The sequence below is a fragment of the Ambystoma mexicanum genome, chromosome 8 (genome assembly GCF_040938575.1).
Source record: "Ambystoma mexicanum isolate Mex_15411 chromosome 8, UKY_AmexF1_1, whole genome shotgun sequence".
NCBI classification, from domain to species: Eukaryota; Metazoa; Chordata; class Amphibia; order Caudata; family Ambystomatidae; genus Ambystoma; species Ambystoma mexicanum.
Genome location: NC_090929.1, coordinates 1,382,635,135 through 1,382,651,327, shown reverse-complemented (window position 1 = coordinate 1,382,651,327; position 16,193 = coordinate 1,382,635,135). Strand labels below are relative to the sequence as shown.

Genomic DNA, 16,193 nt, shown 5'->3' with positions numbered 1-16,193 from the left:
AACCACTTCCACATTGACACCCAGGGTGCTCAAGAGGAAAGAGATTTTGCCGAAGAGTTGGTGGGAGAAAGGAGAACTGTTGCGCAGGCCATCCCTATCCTTAGGTCGATCCAAAGAAGAATAGATCCTTCACTGGTAAATCCCAACCTCACCAGGGCAGTCAACCCCAGGAGTGAGAAGCTTTTCAGGGCAGTCCAATCAGACCCACTGTATATAAGAGGGCATCTGAAACCAGACTCCCTAGTCGTTACAAACACCCGCAAGAGGCCAGGAACACCCTTGTCATCATCAGAAGCTCCTCCCGACAAGGAGAGCAAGAAAATGTATTGGGTTCAGCAGGAACGTTGCCTCCACTTCCGCCTACCAAACAAGAATCGCGAACTCCACCACCCTGCTGGTGAGTTATAACTGTCACCAATGGGAGGAAGTCGCGGCACTCATAGATTTCGCCCCAGAACGCCTAAAGTGCCAATTGGCACGAGTCTCAGCGGAAGGTAGAGCCGTATCCGGTTGCATTTTAAAGGCAACCTTTGATGCCGCAGATAAAGCCGGGAGATTGATAGCAGAGGGTACTGTTATCAGGAGACATGCTTGGTTATGGCAGTCTGGATTCAAGGCCGAACCACAAGCATCATTGTAAGACAAACCGGTGGAGTCAGATCTATTGTTCGGTAAGGCGGTCGAGGACGCGCTGAAAAATGCCAAGGACGAGTATGAAACACTCAAGTCCCTAGGTCAACTAACCACTAAGCCCCCAAATCAAAGGGGTAATGGCAATTTTCGCCGCACACGCGGACCAAATTCCCAAAGAGGGTCAAGCTATTCCCAGGGCAAGGGTACGCAGTGGAACAATAACCAACAGTCTACCCAAGGTTATAGCAGGGGGAATAAGAGAGGATGGGGTAAAGGTAGAGGCAGCCCCAGTAGAGGCGGCAGCACGCCTCCACCCAAACAGTGACGCTCTGCTCAGGGTCCCTTCTCACGCATCCCCAGTAGGAGGACGCATTTCCAACTTCACCCAGGCTTGGGAAGGGATCACATTAGACAGATGGGTGCTGTCCACAGTGTCCGCAGGATACTGCATAGAACTGCTAGAGCGTCCCCGAAACCACCCTCCACGACAAAGAACACATTCTTTGGACCACCAAAGAATCCTCCTTGAGGAAATCGTCAATCTTCTAGCAAAGGACGTGATCGAACTCGACCCCGGACACCAGGTAAACTAGGGTATTTGTTCAACCTACTTCCTTGTACCAAAGAAAGATTTAACAATGCGCCCAGTATTAGACTTACGGCGTGCAAACAAATATGTCAAGCCCCAGAGGTTTCGCTTGACAACTCTCCAAGAGGTAATCCCCCTCCTAAAAAAAGGGACTACATCGCAACATTGAACATGAAAGATGCCTATTTTCATATTTCCATGTTCCCAGCGCACAGAAAGTACTTGCGGTTCAAGGTGGACAGTCGGCACTACCAGTTCAAGGTACTGCCCTTTGGGATAGCTTCAACTCCAAGGGTATTCACCAAGGTACTGGCGGTGGCAGCAGCACACCTACGCAGGGAGGCAATCCCGGTGTACCCTTACCTAGACGACTGGCTCATCACGGGGGAAACCCCAGCGATTTGCAGAACAAACATTCAAAGAACAATCGACCTCCTCTTTGAATTGGGTTTCTCAATAAACGAGAAAAAGTCAAGTCTGGTGCCAAGCACCTCCAAACAGTTCCTAGGAGCTATCCTAGACACACAAGAGGGGTTGACCTTTCCATCAGAGGAGAGAATTCGGAATTTACTACTGCAAATTCCTCAATATCAGGCCAGTCGTCAGATAACGGTACGCAAAGCAATGCGTTTGCTAGGCATGATGGCGTCATGTACTTACCTGGTCCCCCACGCGTGCCTGCGCATGCGTCCCATGCAGGAATGGTTGGCAAAACAGTGGTCTCAGGCAAGTGGTCAGTGGGACGATCTAGTGGTCGTTTCGCCAACACTGGTACAAAGCCTTCACTGGTGGGCACGAGAAAATCTGTCCAAGGGGAAACCCTTTTACGATCCCGAGATACAGCCGGTAGTCACAACCGATGCATGCCTGACAGGGTGGGGAGCTCTCCTCCTCCACCACACAGCTCAGGATCTCTGGTCTCACTCAGTGGCCAAGAATCACATAAACCTGCTAGAGCTTCTGGCAGTCTTCAGAGCGCTTCAAGCGTTCGAGCCCTACCTGCTGAATCTGTCAGTGCAAATCCGGACGGACAGCACTACAGCCATGTTTTACATAAACAAGCAGGGAGGGACTTGTTCGTCAAATCTGTCCAATCTTGCCCAGAGAATTTGGATATGGGCACTTAAACGGAACATCTTCCTGTCATCGCAACATGTTCCAGGGGATCTCAATTCTCTAGCAGATATGCACTAAGCAGAAATCCCCTCCCAGAGGAGCACGAATGGTGTCTACACAGAGAAATTGTAGAAGATCTCTTCTCTCAGTGGGGTTCCCCCACCATAGACCTATTCGCCACAAGCGAAAACAGACAATGCCCAAGATTCGCGTCCAGATTCCCACAACCAGGCTCCCAGGGGAACGCCCTGTGGATGAACTGGTCAGGAATGTTTGCATACGCTTTTCAACCAACTCCTCTCATCAGGAAGGTGGTGAACAAGTTGAACAGGGAATCGATGACGCTCGTCCTAGTTGCTCCCATGTGGGCGAGACAACTGTGGTTCCCACACTTACACAGACTAGCGATGTGCGAACCCATCAAACTCCCGGGCTGGTACAACCTACTGTCCCAGCATCAAGGTCAAACAGTACATCCTCTACCCAACTGAATGAACCTAGCAGCATGGCTCCTGAGGTCATAGAGTTTGGACATCTCAATTTACCTCAAAGATGTATGGACATCCTAAAAGAATCTAGGAAGCCTAACACGAGGCACTGCTACTTTGACAAGTGGAAGAGATTTGTTATCTGGTGCCAGAATAGAGACATCCACCCAGTTGATTGCACTCCTTCAACTATTGTTACATACATGCACCACCTGCTGGATGCAGGATTGGTTTTTAAGTCACTGAAGGCGCATCTGGCAGCTCTGTCAGCATACACCACCTCCCATAACAAGGTGTTGTGGTGGAAAGTTCCAGTGGTTAAAACCTTCATGGAAGGAGTAAGGAGACTTCACCCTCCTATTTCAAACCCACCACCAGGTTGGGACCTTAATGTGGTGCTAGCTAAACTCATGCCCCACCCCATTTGAACCCATGCATAAAAGCAGTCTCAAACACCTGACTTATAAGACCGCCTTCTTAGTAGCTATTACATCCATAAGAAGGGTTAGCGAAATTCAGGCTCTGTCAGTGCAGGATCCTTTCTTTACAGTCCACAAGGATAAACTGGTTTTGCGTACACACCCTAGGTTCTCACCTAAGTTTATTTCCAAATTCCACGTGAACCAGTCTATCGAGCTTCCGGCTTTCTTCCAAAACCCACAAAGCTCGGCTGAGGTGAAACTACACACCCTAGATATGCGTAGGGTGGTCCTCTACTAAGTAAACAAGACCAGACCGCTAAGGAAAACAGACCACTGTTTGTCTCCGTAGCTACAGGCAGAGAGGGGGATTGCGTCTCTAAAGGTGCCATCTCTTAGTGGATTGTTAACTGTATACAGCTGTGTTACTCCCTTTCTGAAAAAACTCTGCCTTTCACGCCAAGAGCCCACTCTACAAGAGGCATCGGGGCCTCTCTGGCTTTCATTGCAAATGTACCCCATGACACCATTTGCAAAGCAGCTACTTGGAGCTATATTCACACTTTTACTCAGCACTTCAGCATTGACACCCATTTCAAGACAGATAATCAAGTGGGACAAGCGGTTCTAAGACATTTATTTGCTCATGAGCCTCTTCATATCCCACCTCCTTATTCTAACACTGCTCGCTAATCTATGCACAGCATGTGATCTAAGCAGATTCCACAAGCCTCAGAAGAGATACATTACTCACCATAATAGTATTTCTGATGCTTGTATCTGCTTAGATTCACATGCGACCCACCCTTCTTCCCCTATGAGAGAAGGCGCATGGATGCTTGCAGTCTTATCTATCTATCTGCTTGGATTATCTGTACTCAAGCTACTCCTCATGCTACCTCATGTCACAAAGAAAAAATACAATCTAAGGGTCCTAGACGCGTGAGGGATCATGGGTACAGTGGACGTCACACTAGGGATAGTATTACTGGCACGCCCTGTGTCGACGGCCATTTTCGAGTTTCGAAAAACAAACTGTAATACTCTGCAACTTCCACTAGATGTCGGCCTATGCACAGCATGTGAATCTAAGCAGATAGGAGCATCAGAAATACGATTACGGTGAGTAATGTATCTCATATACATATATATATATATACATACACACACAATCACAATAATATCACCATCAAAACTGTACAATATTAAAAGTGCATTATTAACAAAAAATGAATAATCCTCATATAACTTACATTGTTCAATTAGATCAGGCTTAACATATAATACAAATATGCCATTATTTTGTAAAGAATAACCAACACCCTCATAGCATATACAATAAAATACCATTCCTAGGAACATGACCCTCTAATTTGAAGGAATAGCTAATTGAATAACTTAACATAAACTTGTCAGCCTGCTAAAATACACCTCCAAAGTGTTAAATGATTTATACATCTTTACAAATTTATCAAGATAGATCTATCTTAACTTGTAAAAACGTGGGCATTACAAACACAAATTTGAAAATGTAATGGTGTCCCAGCCGAATCAACAAACACAGTCAATATGTACAACCCCTCTTCTAGCCTCCAACATCTAATTTAATATAAAATGCAGTAACAACCTCTGCAGTTGGAATTCAGAAATTTAATTAGATATTGGGGTAAAATTTCCGTACTGTCCTCATCTTTCAACAAATCTCGATAAAAGTTTATGAAGTAATATTGATTATCGTATAAGTAGCCACTACAATTCCCATAGCTTTTTTGTGTGCAACTAAAACCTCGTTGCTAATGAGAGTAGCTGAAGAAACCCCCAGAGATTTAAAAGTTCATCACATTTAAGTATAACTTTCACAGATATTTGAGTGGATTCCTTATGGAAATCAAAGTACAGGGAAGATATTGTGGCATCTAAAAATGTCAGCTATATATGTAACAATTGCCATTTGACTGAGGCTTGACAGGGCAAAAGGCCCAAGTTCTATCTAATGATAGGTACACAAGTTTGGAGGTGAAAACCCAGACTCCATAGTAGAGCTTCCAGTTTGTTTAAAATGTGTCCCTCAAATAAATGTGTAATTTCCCTCCATATACTACCAGTGGGTGCAATCTTAGCCTTGTAATACTTAATTACCATTGACAGGGAAAATCATCCATATTTCCTATTAATCCGTTTCATCTGTGGAACAAACTTGGTCTTAAACTAGTATATTCCAATTGGCTATATGGAATCTCATAGATTAAAAAATCCTGTGTAAGTAAATTGCTGTACCATTTCCAACTTAATATTGCAAATATTCCCAGAAAAAAAGAATGACCTTTTTTGTTCATGAACATCTTATAATTTTAGATTTGGTGATGTTAGTAGAAAGATCATTAACTAAGGCAAACTGCTGACATTTTTGGATTGTTTGTTGTTGGCCAATGGTGATAACATAAAATTCCACTACATCATCAGCGTAGGGCAGCCAATTTAACCTTAGCTGGCCAGAACACAGAGAAAAGATCAAACACCCGCAAGCTTATAACCGAGGTCCGAAATGTAAAGTTTGAACAGCAATGGAGCAAGTACGCAAACCTGCCGAGGCCCCTATAAGTCCTGATTTGGCATAAAGGCTACCATTGCTAGCGAAACAAACTTGGATGCTAGTTTTGGAAGGCAATGCAATTAAAATGCTTAAAAGCAGCCCCCCAGAATAGATCTATTAACACTGTCAAATGTTGCTGACAAATCAATGCAAGTAGAGTACACTGGAAAGCCATTTCTTTCGCCAGGGCATGTACTTGTAGTAATCTCAAAACAAGAGTTTAATGGAAGTGCCTATATTTTTTGGGAAACCTGTTGGGAATTGCTCTAATCTTTGATACATTTAAGCCCAAATCTCAAGCTCACCCAGTGGCAAGTTGGCAAAGATTTTATTACGTCCAGTAAAGCGATCAGACAATGGTTTCTGTCTCCTATACCTGCACAATGTAGGATGAATGCCATAACTGAGGTAAAGAATACATACTGAATATCTTTCTAAAAAGACTAACCATTATGTCAGACAAGAGTCTTGGAGATTCTTTTGAAATGTTATTTGAAGGACCATCCGGTCCATAGGATCTAGAGACAGAAGAGTTCCAATTCATGGGGCTTACAATTCCTGATAGTAAGTTCTCAATTTTAAATCGGATATTGGATTAATTGGGCTTGATTTTATTTTTATTACCAATCACCCAATTTATCACTTGTCAAATGTTGGCTGATGGGCCATAGTAATTAGAAAGGATAACAATCAAATTATTTGTGTTCCCATAATTAATCTCTTGATGGGGCTAATACGTATAATGAAGAAATGTAATGGACGTACCACAAACCCACCCCAGGCTGTGTTCTGTGGCCAACCAGAAGTTTATGGAAAACACACATTTGGTCACATGCTCTCCAAATATCTTTTAATTAAACCATTCGATCATGGAAGTCAATTTGCAAACTGCTCCCAACAGCTACTGTTGCTATGGGATACACCAAACAGCTTTATGGCATTCAAACCACAATACATACACAAAGCTGCTCTTGTTGTTACCTGGACAAATGATATGGCACTTCCCAATACTCTGAAGCTTCTATCGGTATGAAAAATATTCTGCCCTCATATTAGTCCTCTTTACCACTCCAAAGGGGCAGAAGAAATTACTTGCCACATGGGATTAGATCTGTCATGACTTTGGGATCAACTGATGATTCGAAACCATGTAAGTTTCAAGGGTCTTTTATTACAGTAACAGAATACTAAGGGATTAGGTTTAACTGATGAAGGAGACTTAATCAACAGAATACAATAGGGTTCTCTTTATGGTCACAGTCCTCAGTCCTTTCGCTCGCTTAAGCTCTGCTTCCTGGTGGGAGAAAAAAAGTCCCTCAGTCCGTGGTGTTCTAAATGTCCCTGTACTGCTTTCTTAACAGTTGTTGGCAATGGTAGTTCAGCCTATCCACTTGACAGGCTGTTGTAGACACCTCTGGGTACGACTCTTCCACCAAGCAAAGCGTTTCCACAGAGACTAAGATTTAGGCTAGTCCTCCCATGTCTTGACTTTCTGTTATTCACGCTTATTCACACAGTATACTACGTGCCTTACTCGTCTCTTTAGCTTTCATTTAGGAACCTGTAACGCTCTCCACAGCAGGCACGAGTTTTACATGTGCTGCAATGGGACACACAGTACTGCAGAAGTGATCTTGAATTACTTTTCCGTATGACAGGTTGGTTGTTGCTCAGTTATTATGTTTGTTTGGGATACTCAAGGTGTTTATTTGGGTGACTTGAGGTGCCTTGCCTTTTACACATCTTCGATTTGTATTATTTCAACAAGTTAGTCAGCAATGTCTATGTGGCCTCACTTATCTGTAGGTATGCAGTAATCTACCTCAGCAATCACAATCAGAATTGGAATTGGCTATACAAGTCATCTCATTTAGACATTTATAATGATGAGGTACCCTCTTGCACATTAGGGGGTTGCAAACATTTTAGGGGATGGATTTCAGCTAATTGGCAACCTGCAATAGCACCACACTTTCATGTGCTTACACAATCCTCACTCAGCTTGCTCCGTAAAGGACCTTGTGATTTGGCAAATTCAGAACATAATGAATCATAAAAGACAGAGCAAGTTGTTAAAAAGTCCTTACATAGAGGTGTTTTAAATTAAATGTCTCTTTTTCTTCTCGTATCTCTCTCCCCTACTCATGCACACCTCAAATACATGTACTGGAATTTTATTTATGTTTTGATAATAACATTGTATGACTTGTGATGTGATTTTATTTGCCACATTTTTTACATTTTTCTCTGTGGGTCTTTGATTAGCATGTTCGGGATATTATTGACACAGATTTCTCCCTGATGATGGATCACTCTGGTCCGAAATGCATTGACTTGTTCATTGGCATCTGCCATAGCAAGATATAATAAAATGTATCACCTTTTATCATTCTAGTTGATGAGTACAATCTCTAAAATTCATTGTGATTTGCTTCTATAGATTATTAACAACAACGGTCCACCACTTTTAGTCAGTAGGGTGTGCAGCCCTCACAGCAGGCCTGGTGGTCTAGGTCTTTTGTTCATATGCCATTTTAGGACTGCCATGCTCGCAATTCAGCAACTTGCCAACTGTTTTCTTCACAATCTCTGATGCCAGCAATATGTTGCCAGCCTCGCAAGCTGCCCAAAATATTTAATTGACCCCCTGCTCAACTTGCCTTAAGATCTAAGCCAGTTAGCAGAATGTTTGAAGACATTGCCACGGGGTGGGTGGAGCTCTTGAACTTAACATCTTGACTATATCTCATCAGTCCATGCACCTCATTGCAAACCATCTTGGCTACTGATAATTAGATCCCCGGATCAGCTTCTTTACTCAGTATGATCACCTCTCTGGCATGCTGAGAAATGTCATCATACCCTTTACATTAAACACATTCAGAAAGCAAGAGTTCAGAACTACAGAGCAAATATGTGTAGCCAATTTAATTTTAAGATAAAGATCACTTTTCTGATAGAATACATTGTATCCTAGCTTGTAGCCATCATTGGGTGGTGCTGTTTGAAAGCTGGAACAACCACTTATTTTATCAGAGGAAGAACAGCAGGCTTAAATAATGCTCCATTACTAGAAATTAGCAAAGCAATGACATCACCTTAGGTAAGAATTCACAAAGAGCACAACAATTTGGATGTAGATGCCACAAAGAAGACAAAGGTATGTTAAGCAAACCGTTGACGAGAGCTTATTCAGAGCATCTCTGCCAGCAACTCAGAGAATGGCTGTTGGGAGTTCAGTCCATGCCATAGCGCCACCTAGTAGACACCACTGGATGTTCACCTCCTTGTCTAGTGGCGGCTAATAGTTGTCGTTCTGGCATGTATGGTTTGAGAACTGAAATGGCCTATTCTTTTCTTACATTACATGTAGAAGGCTTTTTTACACTTCTTTAATGCACCATAATATTGATGGCATTTAGTACAATTTAAAGAAAGTTTAATCTTTGAAAGTTGATGATTGCTGTAGGGAAATCAGATACTTGCACCAGTGGGATTCCATCATTGAGGACCTTTTATAGACAAGAATGCAGCTCGCCTATTTTCCTGCTGAGCTCCAAGAACCTAAGGAAAGCAAGACTTCCTGCTCGAAGAAAGCCTAAATGGGCATCAGCACCAGCAAACAAAAATATGCATTGTTCGTTTGGTACATAGGCCTGATGGAAGGGAATGTTGAAAAAAGCAAGTTAATGTGGGACTCACTTCAACGCTGGAGAACTACAGTTCAGGGTTTCTAACTTAATTTCTTTTACAGGTCATCATCCACTCTTCCGCCTTCAACATTTTTCTGTGCACTGTTCCATTGCGTCTTGTGCCATCTATAGTTTTTTGAAGACACTGTCTAACTTGTCAATTGTGCATATTGTTTCACCTTCGAGCCTGAAAGTATACTTTTTTCTGAAATGCACAAAATCCAAATTCTATCCATTACTCCAAATCAAACTACAGCCCATAGTTCATATGCTGCTTTACAGTTTAAAGGGCATTACCGCACCTGCACAACGTGCATCATTACAGTGTCCAGGACCTTGTTTAGACAATTTACTGTTTCTCTTATTGATGGCAATCAGTTGGTAACATACTTGCCAATTTAATTTTTGAAACACTTTCACGCACGGCTGACATTATCAACTCTCCTGAATGCAGCCCTGGAGGCTTGAACTGTCATGGTGCTTATTACAGAGACGTCAACTTTAACTTGAAGCATCTTAAAAGCACTACTGTACTACCCATTCACTAAGTTGAGATTTACCCTGGGGATATTGAGTACTTAGACTCAATATTGACATCCATGAGTTTAATTGTTGATTTGCAGTTATTGTATTTAAAATATGTTTGTTCCATTAAACAGACTTATCTTTTCCTCCCCAAAAGCCCAGCTGTACTTTTCCGGTATGTTGTGATACTGAAGAACGTTGCAGATTAGTCCTGGGATATGTCCTTGAGGTGGGTTAAGTTTGATGCTTACTTAACATCTACTGTATTTGTGTTTCCTTTAAAAAAAAAAAGTTACCATGATATCTCTTTTTATAAAGGGTCTCAAGTCCATTGACAGAAGCATAAAAAAAGAAGGCGATTTACCTGCAGCTGATCCAAATACCCCAATCCCGTTAAAATATGAAGATGAATCTGCAAGTGTTGGTCCTGAATGTCTGGAAAAACAGATGGCCTTATTTTTAGACAAAAGTAAGCATTGAATTTCACGAATTTAAGACATTCTTCTTTTTATGCAATTAATGTTTCTAGCAAGCATGCAGTCCGTGGTTTTGTATTGCACACATATCTGACTAGTATTTGCCTTTTTAAAAGGCACTGCCATAGCCCGCACCTTGCTAATGATGGTCATAGAACCTGATCATCTGTTGAATCCAAGCCTGAGTGGCGCCTTGCATTTTGTTCTGCAGATACGCACTGAAATCCTCGCCTCCATCTTTTGACATCTGCATGGGATGGACCAATCTTGTTCCTCTTGATCACTACAGTAATAAGTAAAAAGTCACAGCTGGGTCTTGTACGGTGTGACTTCTGCTATTTAGGTTGCCTATTGGTGCTCAGTACTGCAGAATATAGGGAAAAGTGAATTTAGTGGGGAGTTCAGACAGGCAAGATGCAAAAACCCTCATGTTGACAAAAATCACAAAATTGTGTCCCCACAGGGAATAAAGTAATGGTGATGCTGTATATCCATTACCGATGCTCACCTTATTTTCTCTAACCTCAGTTTGTGTACGAATGTGTTAACTGGCCTAATGCATATAGGCACAGTGGCCACCGCTGTCAGCCAGAGAGGTCAGTCAGGTGTGGTCAAATACGTTTCGGCGTGGAGGTCTAAACAGAAAACGCCTTCCTCAGGACCAAAAGTCAGATGTATACGTTTTTTAACCCCTATGAAAAAAACAGAAAAGGGTAAAGGGAAAGGGCAAAAAATTCAAGTTAAAAAGCCACCCGTAGATGGCTAATGAAAGAATAAAAACATTTCAATTCCTGTCGGAAATAAATGTAAAAAAAGAAGAGAAACTCAAGTCTTGAACAAAAGTGATCAATACCTCCGCTAAGGATAGGGAAGAAAAGCGGAGATTAACACCGAAAGCCAGAAAAAAGTCAAGTTATAGAGAGTAGTGCTTCTGGCAGAAGTGTGTGCCCATAGTCCAAAAAATAAAAAGTGCTTAAGTCTGTGTATAGTTAAATTGAGTCAGAGGAATAGATAGTATATATAGACCAAGACTTATTGATAGAAACAAGCAAAGACCATAATGCGGTGTAATAACTTCACCAGATCTGGGTAATGTGCCCCATACCATGGAGGGTAAATTTACCTCAGATGGAGTAATAGAAGAAGTGCCTGGAGACAAATCTCGGCTAGGCAGGATTGGAGTATTATGGTGTGAACTAGCTTGAATGCAATCAGGTGCAAAGAGCCCGATATTCGCATCGCTTTTCTAGGGAGGAAACAAGAGTAGAACCCGAAAAATATGTCAAGTTCTCTCGCATCATGTTCCTAAAGCCTACGTGGTAGACAGTGTATAGACAGTAAAAGTACCAAAAGAAGAGGCTGACCTGAAGCCGTGGTTAATGTTGGTCATTGAAAAGTAGCGTGTATTCTTGTGTGCACGTATCAGATGGATTGTTCGTTACTCGTCTTGAATCTGTGCATCTAAAGGTCAAGAAAAACAAATGCCAAAATAATGCATTAAGGTAAAGCGCTCACTGTATGCGGGCCACAACTAAGGTGTGGGCTGGGGACTACAGGGAGCAACAAGAGCAAGTATGGCCTCTAATCATTCATACTCCCCCGAATCCCACGAGAGAAGAAAAACTCCGATAAGCACAGCAGGGCTGTCATGTGGGTGTACCGGGATGAAAAGCAGCGCGTGTCATCATCATACAGTTTCCGCAGTCTCACCAGTTAAGCCGTGCAAGGCTAAAAGGTCCTCACGGCAATGATGTCCAATATATAGTAATGCAGCCCTGATTGAGTTAAGCGAGCTCGATATGCAATCGTATAGATGAAAGATCATCGAGTTGTGTGGCGTGCGCCTGAGCAGCCACGTTACTGGCGTAATTCGAGACTGGGTATGCAGTCCAGGCGCCAGAAAAAGTGCGCCATTGTAGTGGTGGTGGCAGCCAGAAGGGGGAATAACACCCTGCTTGTGATGGTAGTGCAGCGGTCAAGCGGGCCAGGCCGCTAAATACAACGTCAAAAAATAATGCGCATTGCAGACGGAAAACCATCTGGTCTGTATGGTGGCTGCCTGGGTGTGTTGGAGCTATTACTGCTACGGGGCTGCTGTAAGTGCAGTGCAGTCATAGTCAATAACATGGGAAAGGAGTGACCACATGGATCGTGCTAAGCATCAGAAAAGTCCACTGAAAATCACACGCCAAAATATAGAATACATTTTGGGGGGTATCCAAAGTCAATGTAAAAATTGATAGGAGGGGGTTTCCTCATTCAGACCTCTCAATTTATCAAGAGTTTGCAGTCGATGGATCCATCTAGACTCTTTGTCATTCAATGCTCTCTTAGGGTTGGAACTATTTTTCACAGTATCCAATACCCACCATTGAATGTCCTCAGACGTATGGGCAAAGGCCACATAGTGAGACACCATTGGCGCTTGGTGATTCTTACACTTAATCCTGGATCGGTGTTTGTTGATCCTTATGTGGACTGGTCTTGTGGTCTGGCCCACATACCTCAGTCCACATGGGCATTGGATGCAGTAAATGACATTGGCGGTTTTACAATTCGACAAAAAGCGTATGTCCCATGTTCTCTCCTGAATTTTGAAATTGGACATTTTCTTTGTATATTTACAAGCCCAGCAGTTTCCACAGGGGAAATGTTTCAACAACGGTCTAAGGATTCTGTGACTTGTGTTGGGTTTGCTGCGGATAGTAGAATGTACCAGTTTGTCCCTCAAGTTTCTCGATCTTTTAAATGCAAATAGAGGTTTGCCTTTATCTTGGAGACAGTTACTCAACATGGACCAATATTTCAAGAGTGTCTTCTTGATTGCAAATGATTGTGTGCTATAAGTAGTGACACATGTTATGCGATCCTGTTTTTGTGTTCTTGAGTTGGATTCCAGCAAGTTTTCTCGAGGCGTGAATCTTGCTCTCTTTAGGGCATGGGATACCAGTTTCTTCGGGTAGCCTCGTTCCTTAAGATCACTTGCTAATTTGTTGGCATGTGTGTAATAATCAGCAATCTCAGTACAAATTCTTCAAAGTCTAAGAAATTGACTGAATGGCAGATTCTCTTTAAGAGATCTAGGATGGAAACTCTTAAAATGTAAAAAAGTGTTTCTGTCAGTAGTTTTCTTATATAAAGTACATGCCAAATGTCCAACTTTCACGTTGATACATAAATCCAGGAAATTAATTGTCGATTTGGAATGTAACATCGTGAATTTAATAGTGTTGTGTTGGCAGTTCAAGTAGGCAAAAAATTCCTGTAGGGACTCAATGTTGCCTCTCCACAGGAAAATGACATCGTCAATATATCTATACCACTTTCTAATGTGTGGTTTATAGATGTTGTTTTCTGAGAGAACATATCTCATCTCAAAGGCTGCCATAAACAAGATCGCAAGGCTGGGAGCAAAGGCTGCTTCCATTGCCGTACCTCTTGTTTGCAGGTAGAACTGCCCTGAGTAAACAAATAAGTTCCTTTGTAGTGCAATCGTCATTAGTTCTATTAAGAAAGCCGCTGGAACCCTGTGTTGGGTTGCCTGATGGGTAAGAAAAAGGTTGACTATCTCTATTGCCTCCTCCTGAGGGATATTAGTATAGAGTGCAGTAATGTCCATCGTGACTAAAAAGTCCTGGTCTGCATCGAACGGTTGTCCCTCAAAGACTTTTATAGTTGCTGTAGTATCTTTCAGGTATGTGTCAGTTTGTTTGCTAATTGGTTGCAGGAATAGATCTATGAATTTACACAACGGTTCCAAAATGGAGCCACAACCAGACACAATCGGTCTGCCTGGTGGCTGTGTTTGATCCTTATGTATCTTAGGGAGGCTATAGAATGAGGGAGTGCTTTTCTCAGAATGATTTAAATATTCAAGTTCTTCCTTCGTTATCCATGATCGATCTGCTGCATATTGAGTGACATCCCTGATCTCTCTTTCTATATCTAATGAGTGATCCTTTCTCAGGGGACAATAACTTTGGGTATCTTCCAAGAGGTCCAGGGCCATGCAGTTGTAACGCATCCATGAGAAAAGGACAATCCCTCCCCCTTTATCTGCAGGTTTGATAATCAGATTTGGGTTACATGTTAATTCTTCCAAAGCTTTTTCGTTAGAGAGGTTGTTTCTAACCTGGTGATTTGTGCTCTGAAGTTTTTTCAGATCATTCAGGACACATTTCTCAAATAAGATGATTTCCTCCGCCACCTGATTGTCTGATGGAGTAAAGGCAGAAGGGACTCTCAGTCCTGTATCAGTTACGGTTTCGCTTTCCCCCTGTTCTCGGAAATAGTTACTCAGTCTAACTTTCCGGAAGAATTGTTTCATCTCCACTTCCGTGGAGTACCAATCCGTCCTATTGGTGGGGACGAAAGAGAGGCCCTTAATAAGGAGTTGGATTTGTTGGTCGGATAATATGGTATCTGATAAGTTAAAGACTGGAATAGTTTGAACTTCCATGTTAGTTACCATAGGAATAGCAAGGGCTTCTATTGGTTGTAGCCTCTCCTGCATGGCCGTTGCCATCTCCGGCCCCCCCATATATCCCATGGTTGACTGTAAAAGTCCCCTCGATAGCCTCGGAAAGGGCCTCTCCCTAAAAAAGGTCTTTGGCCCCTAGATCGAAAATTTTGTTGGGGTCCCTCATGTTGATGCACGCAGGCATGAACAACCAGTTCCGTTTGTGCCATTGAGATTTTAATTGAGTTGGGATAGCTCACGTGGATTCTGTTCATGGTGTTTTTATCCTGCTTCATTGCTTGCTAACATGTTCCACACGGAAATGCAGAATGGGCTGTAGTGTGGTGGGTTTGTGGTGGGTGAGGAGTAGAATTTGATGGGTGTTGGTGCACAGATGGGGGAGGGCTGTTAAAGTGGCAGCAACTGGGCCACTCCAATATTTCTTTGGCTGGTCAGTGTGTGTGTGTAGTGTAAGTTTTCCAGCATGGGGTCTGGCATGGATTCACATGCTCATGCTGGGAATCCTCGGGAAAAAAAAAATCAGTTTCAGTTTCACTTCTCAACTGTCTTTCTCCTAACAACCACTCACTGGTCTCTGGGTCATACTGCCCCCAGCCAGTGACTGCTCTCCAGCTAAGCCCCTCCTCTGGCAGCCATTTTCAGATTTTTACTGTACGTTCAATTGTTGGGAGTCCTCAAGCTATAGCTCTCGAGCTTTTACTGTGTTTAGCGATTTTTCTAAGAGTTTTGCTATATTTTTTCAGTCAATCGAGCCTCAAGCTCCACCTATCCACCTTCTGTTTAATGGGGACCCGTTTCGGATTCTTCAGCACCCTTCAAGGATGAATTTCATCGAGTTTCTTCTTGGAGGATTCCAGAAGCTTCTTCAATGCCTACGTCGCGTGGACATGGCGGATGAGAAGAAGGACTTGGCACCTCTCTTCAAGGTTTTCCCCGGCTTTTCAGACGACAGACATTCCCTGTGCTTTTACTGCCTGCACTTGTACCCGACGTACGTGGAGAGGGGACTGTGCGTCTTGTCAGGAGATGATACCCTGCACGTTGAAAGACCAGAGCAGGCGTCTCAATGAGTGGCTGCAGGCCAAGGCCCCTGCTCTGGATGAGTCCCGGCAGCATGCCTCCCCTGCCCAGAAGAAGAAGGTTTAGCAGTTTTCTAAGACCTTTGAGGGCTCTCCTCCAACG

The 16,193-nt window shown here is 42.9% G+C and overlaps 1 protein-coding gene across 1 annotated transcript in view; it reads left to right on the top strand.

Moving 5' to 3' along the window:
• The window catches only part of EDRF1 (erythroid differentiation regulatory factor 1), a 1,702,580-nt gene that overhangs the window by 767,773 nt on the left and 918,614 nt on the right, over positions 1–16,193 (top strand). The window contains exons 13-14 of the mRNA XM_069611509.1: positions 10,213–10,284; positions 10,374–10,524. Of these exons, the coding sequence (XP_069467610.1) occupies positions 10,213–10,284; positions 10,374–10,524 (223 nt within the window). The remainder of the gene's footprint in view (positions 1–10,212; positions 10,285–10,373; positions 10,525–16,193) is intronic.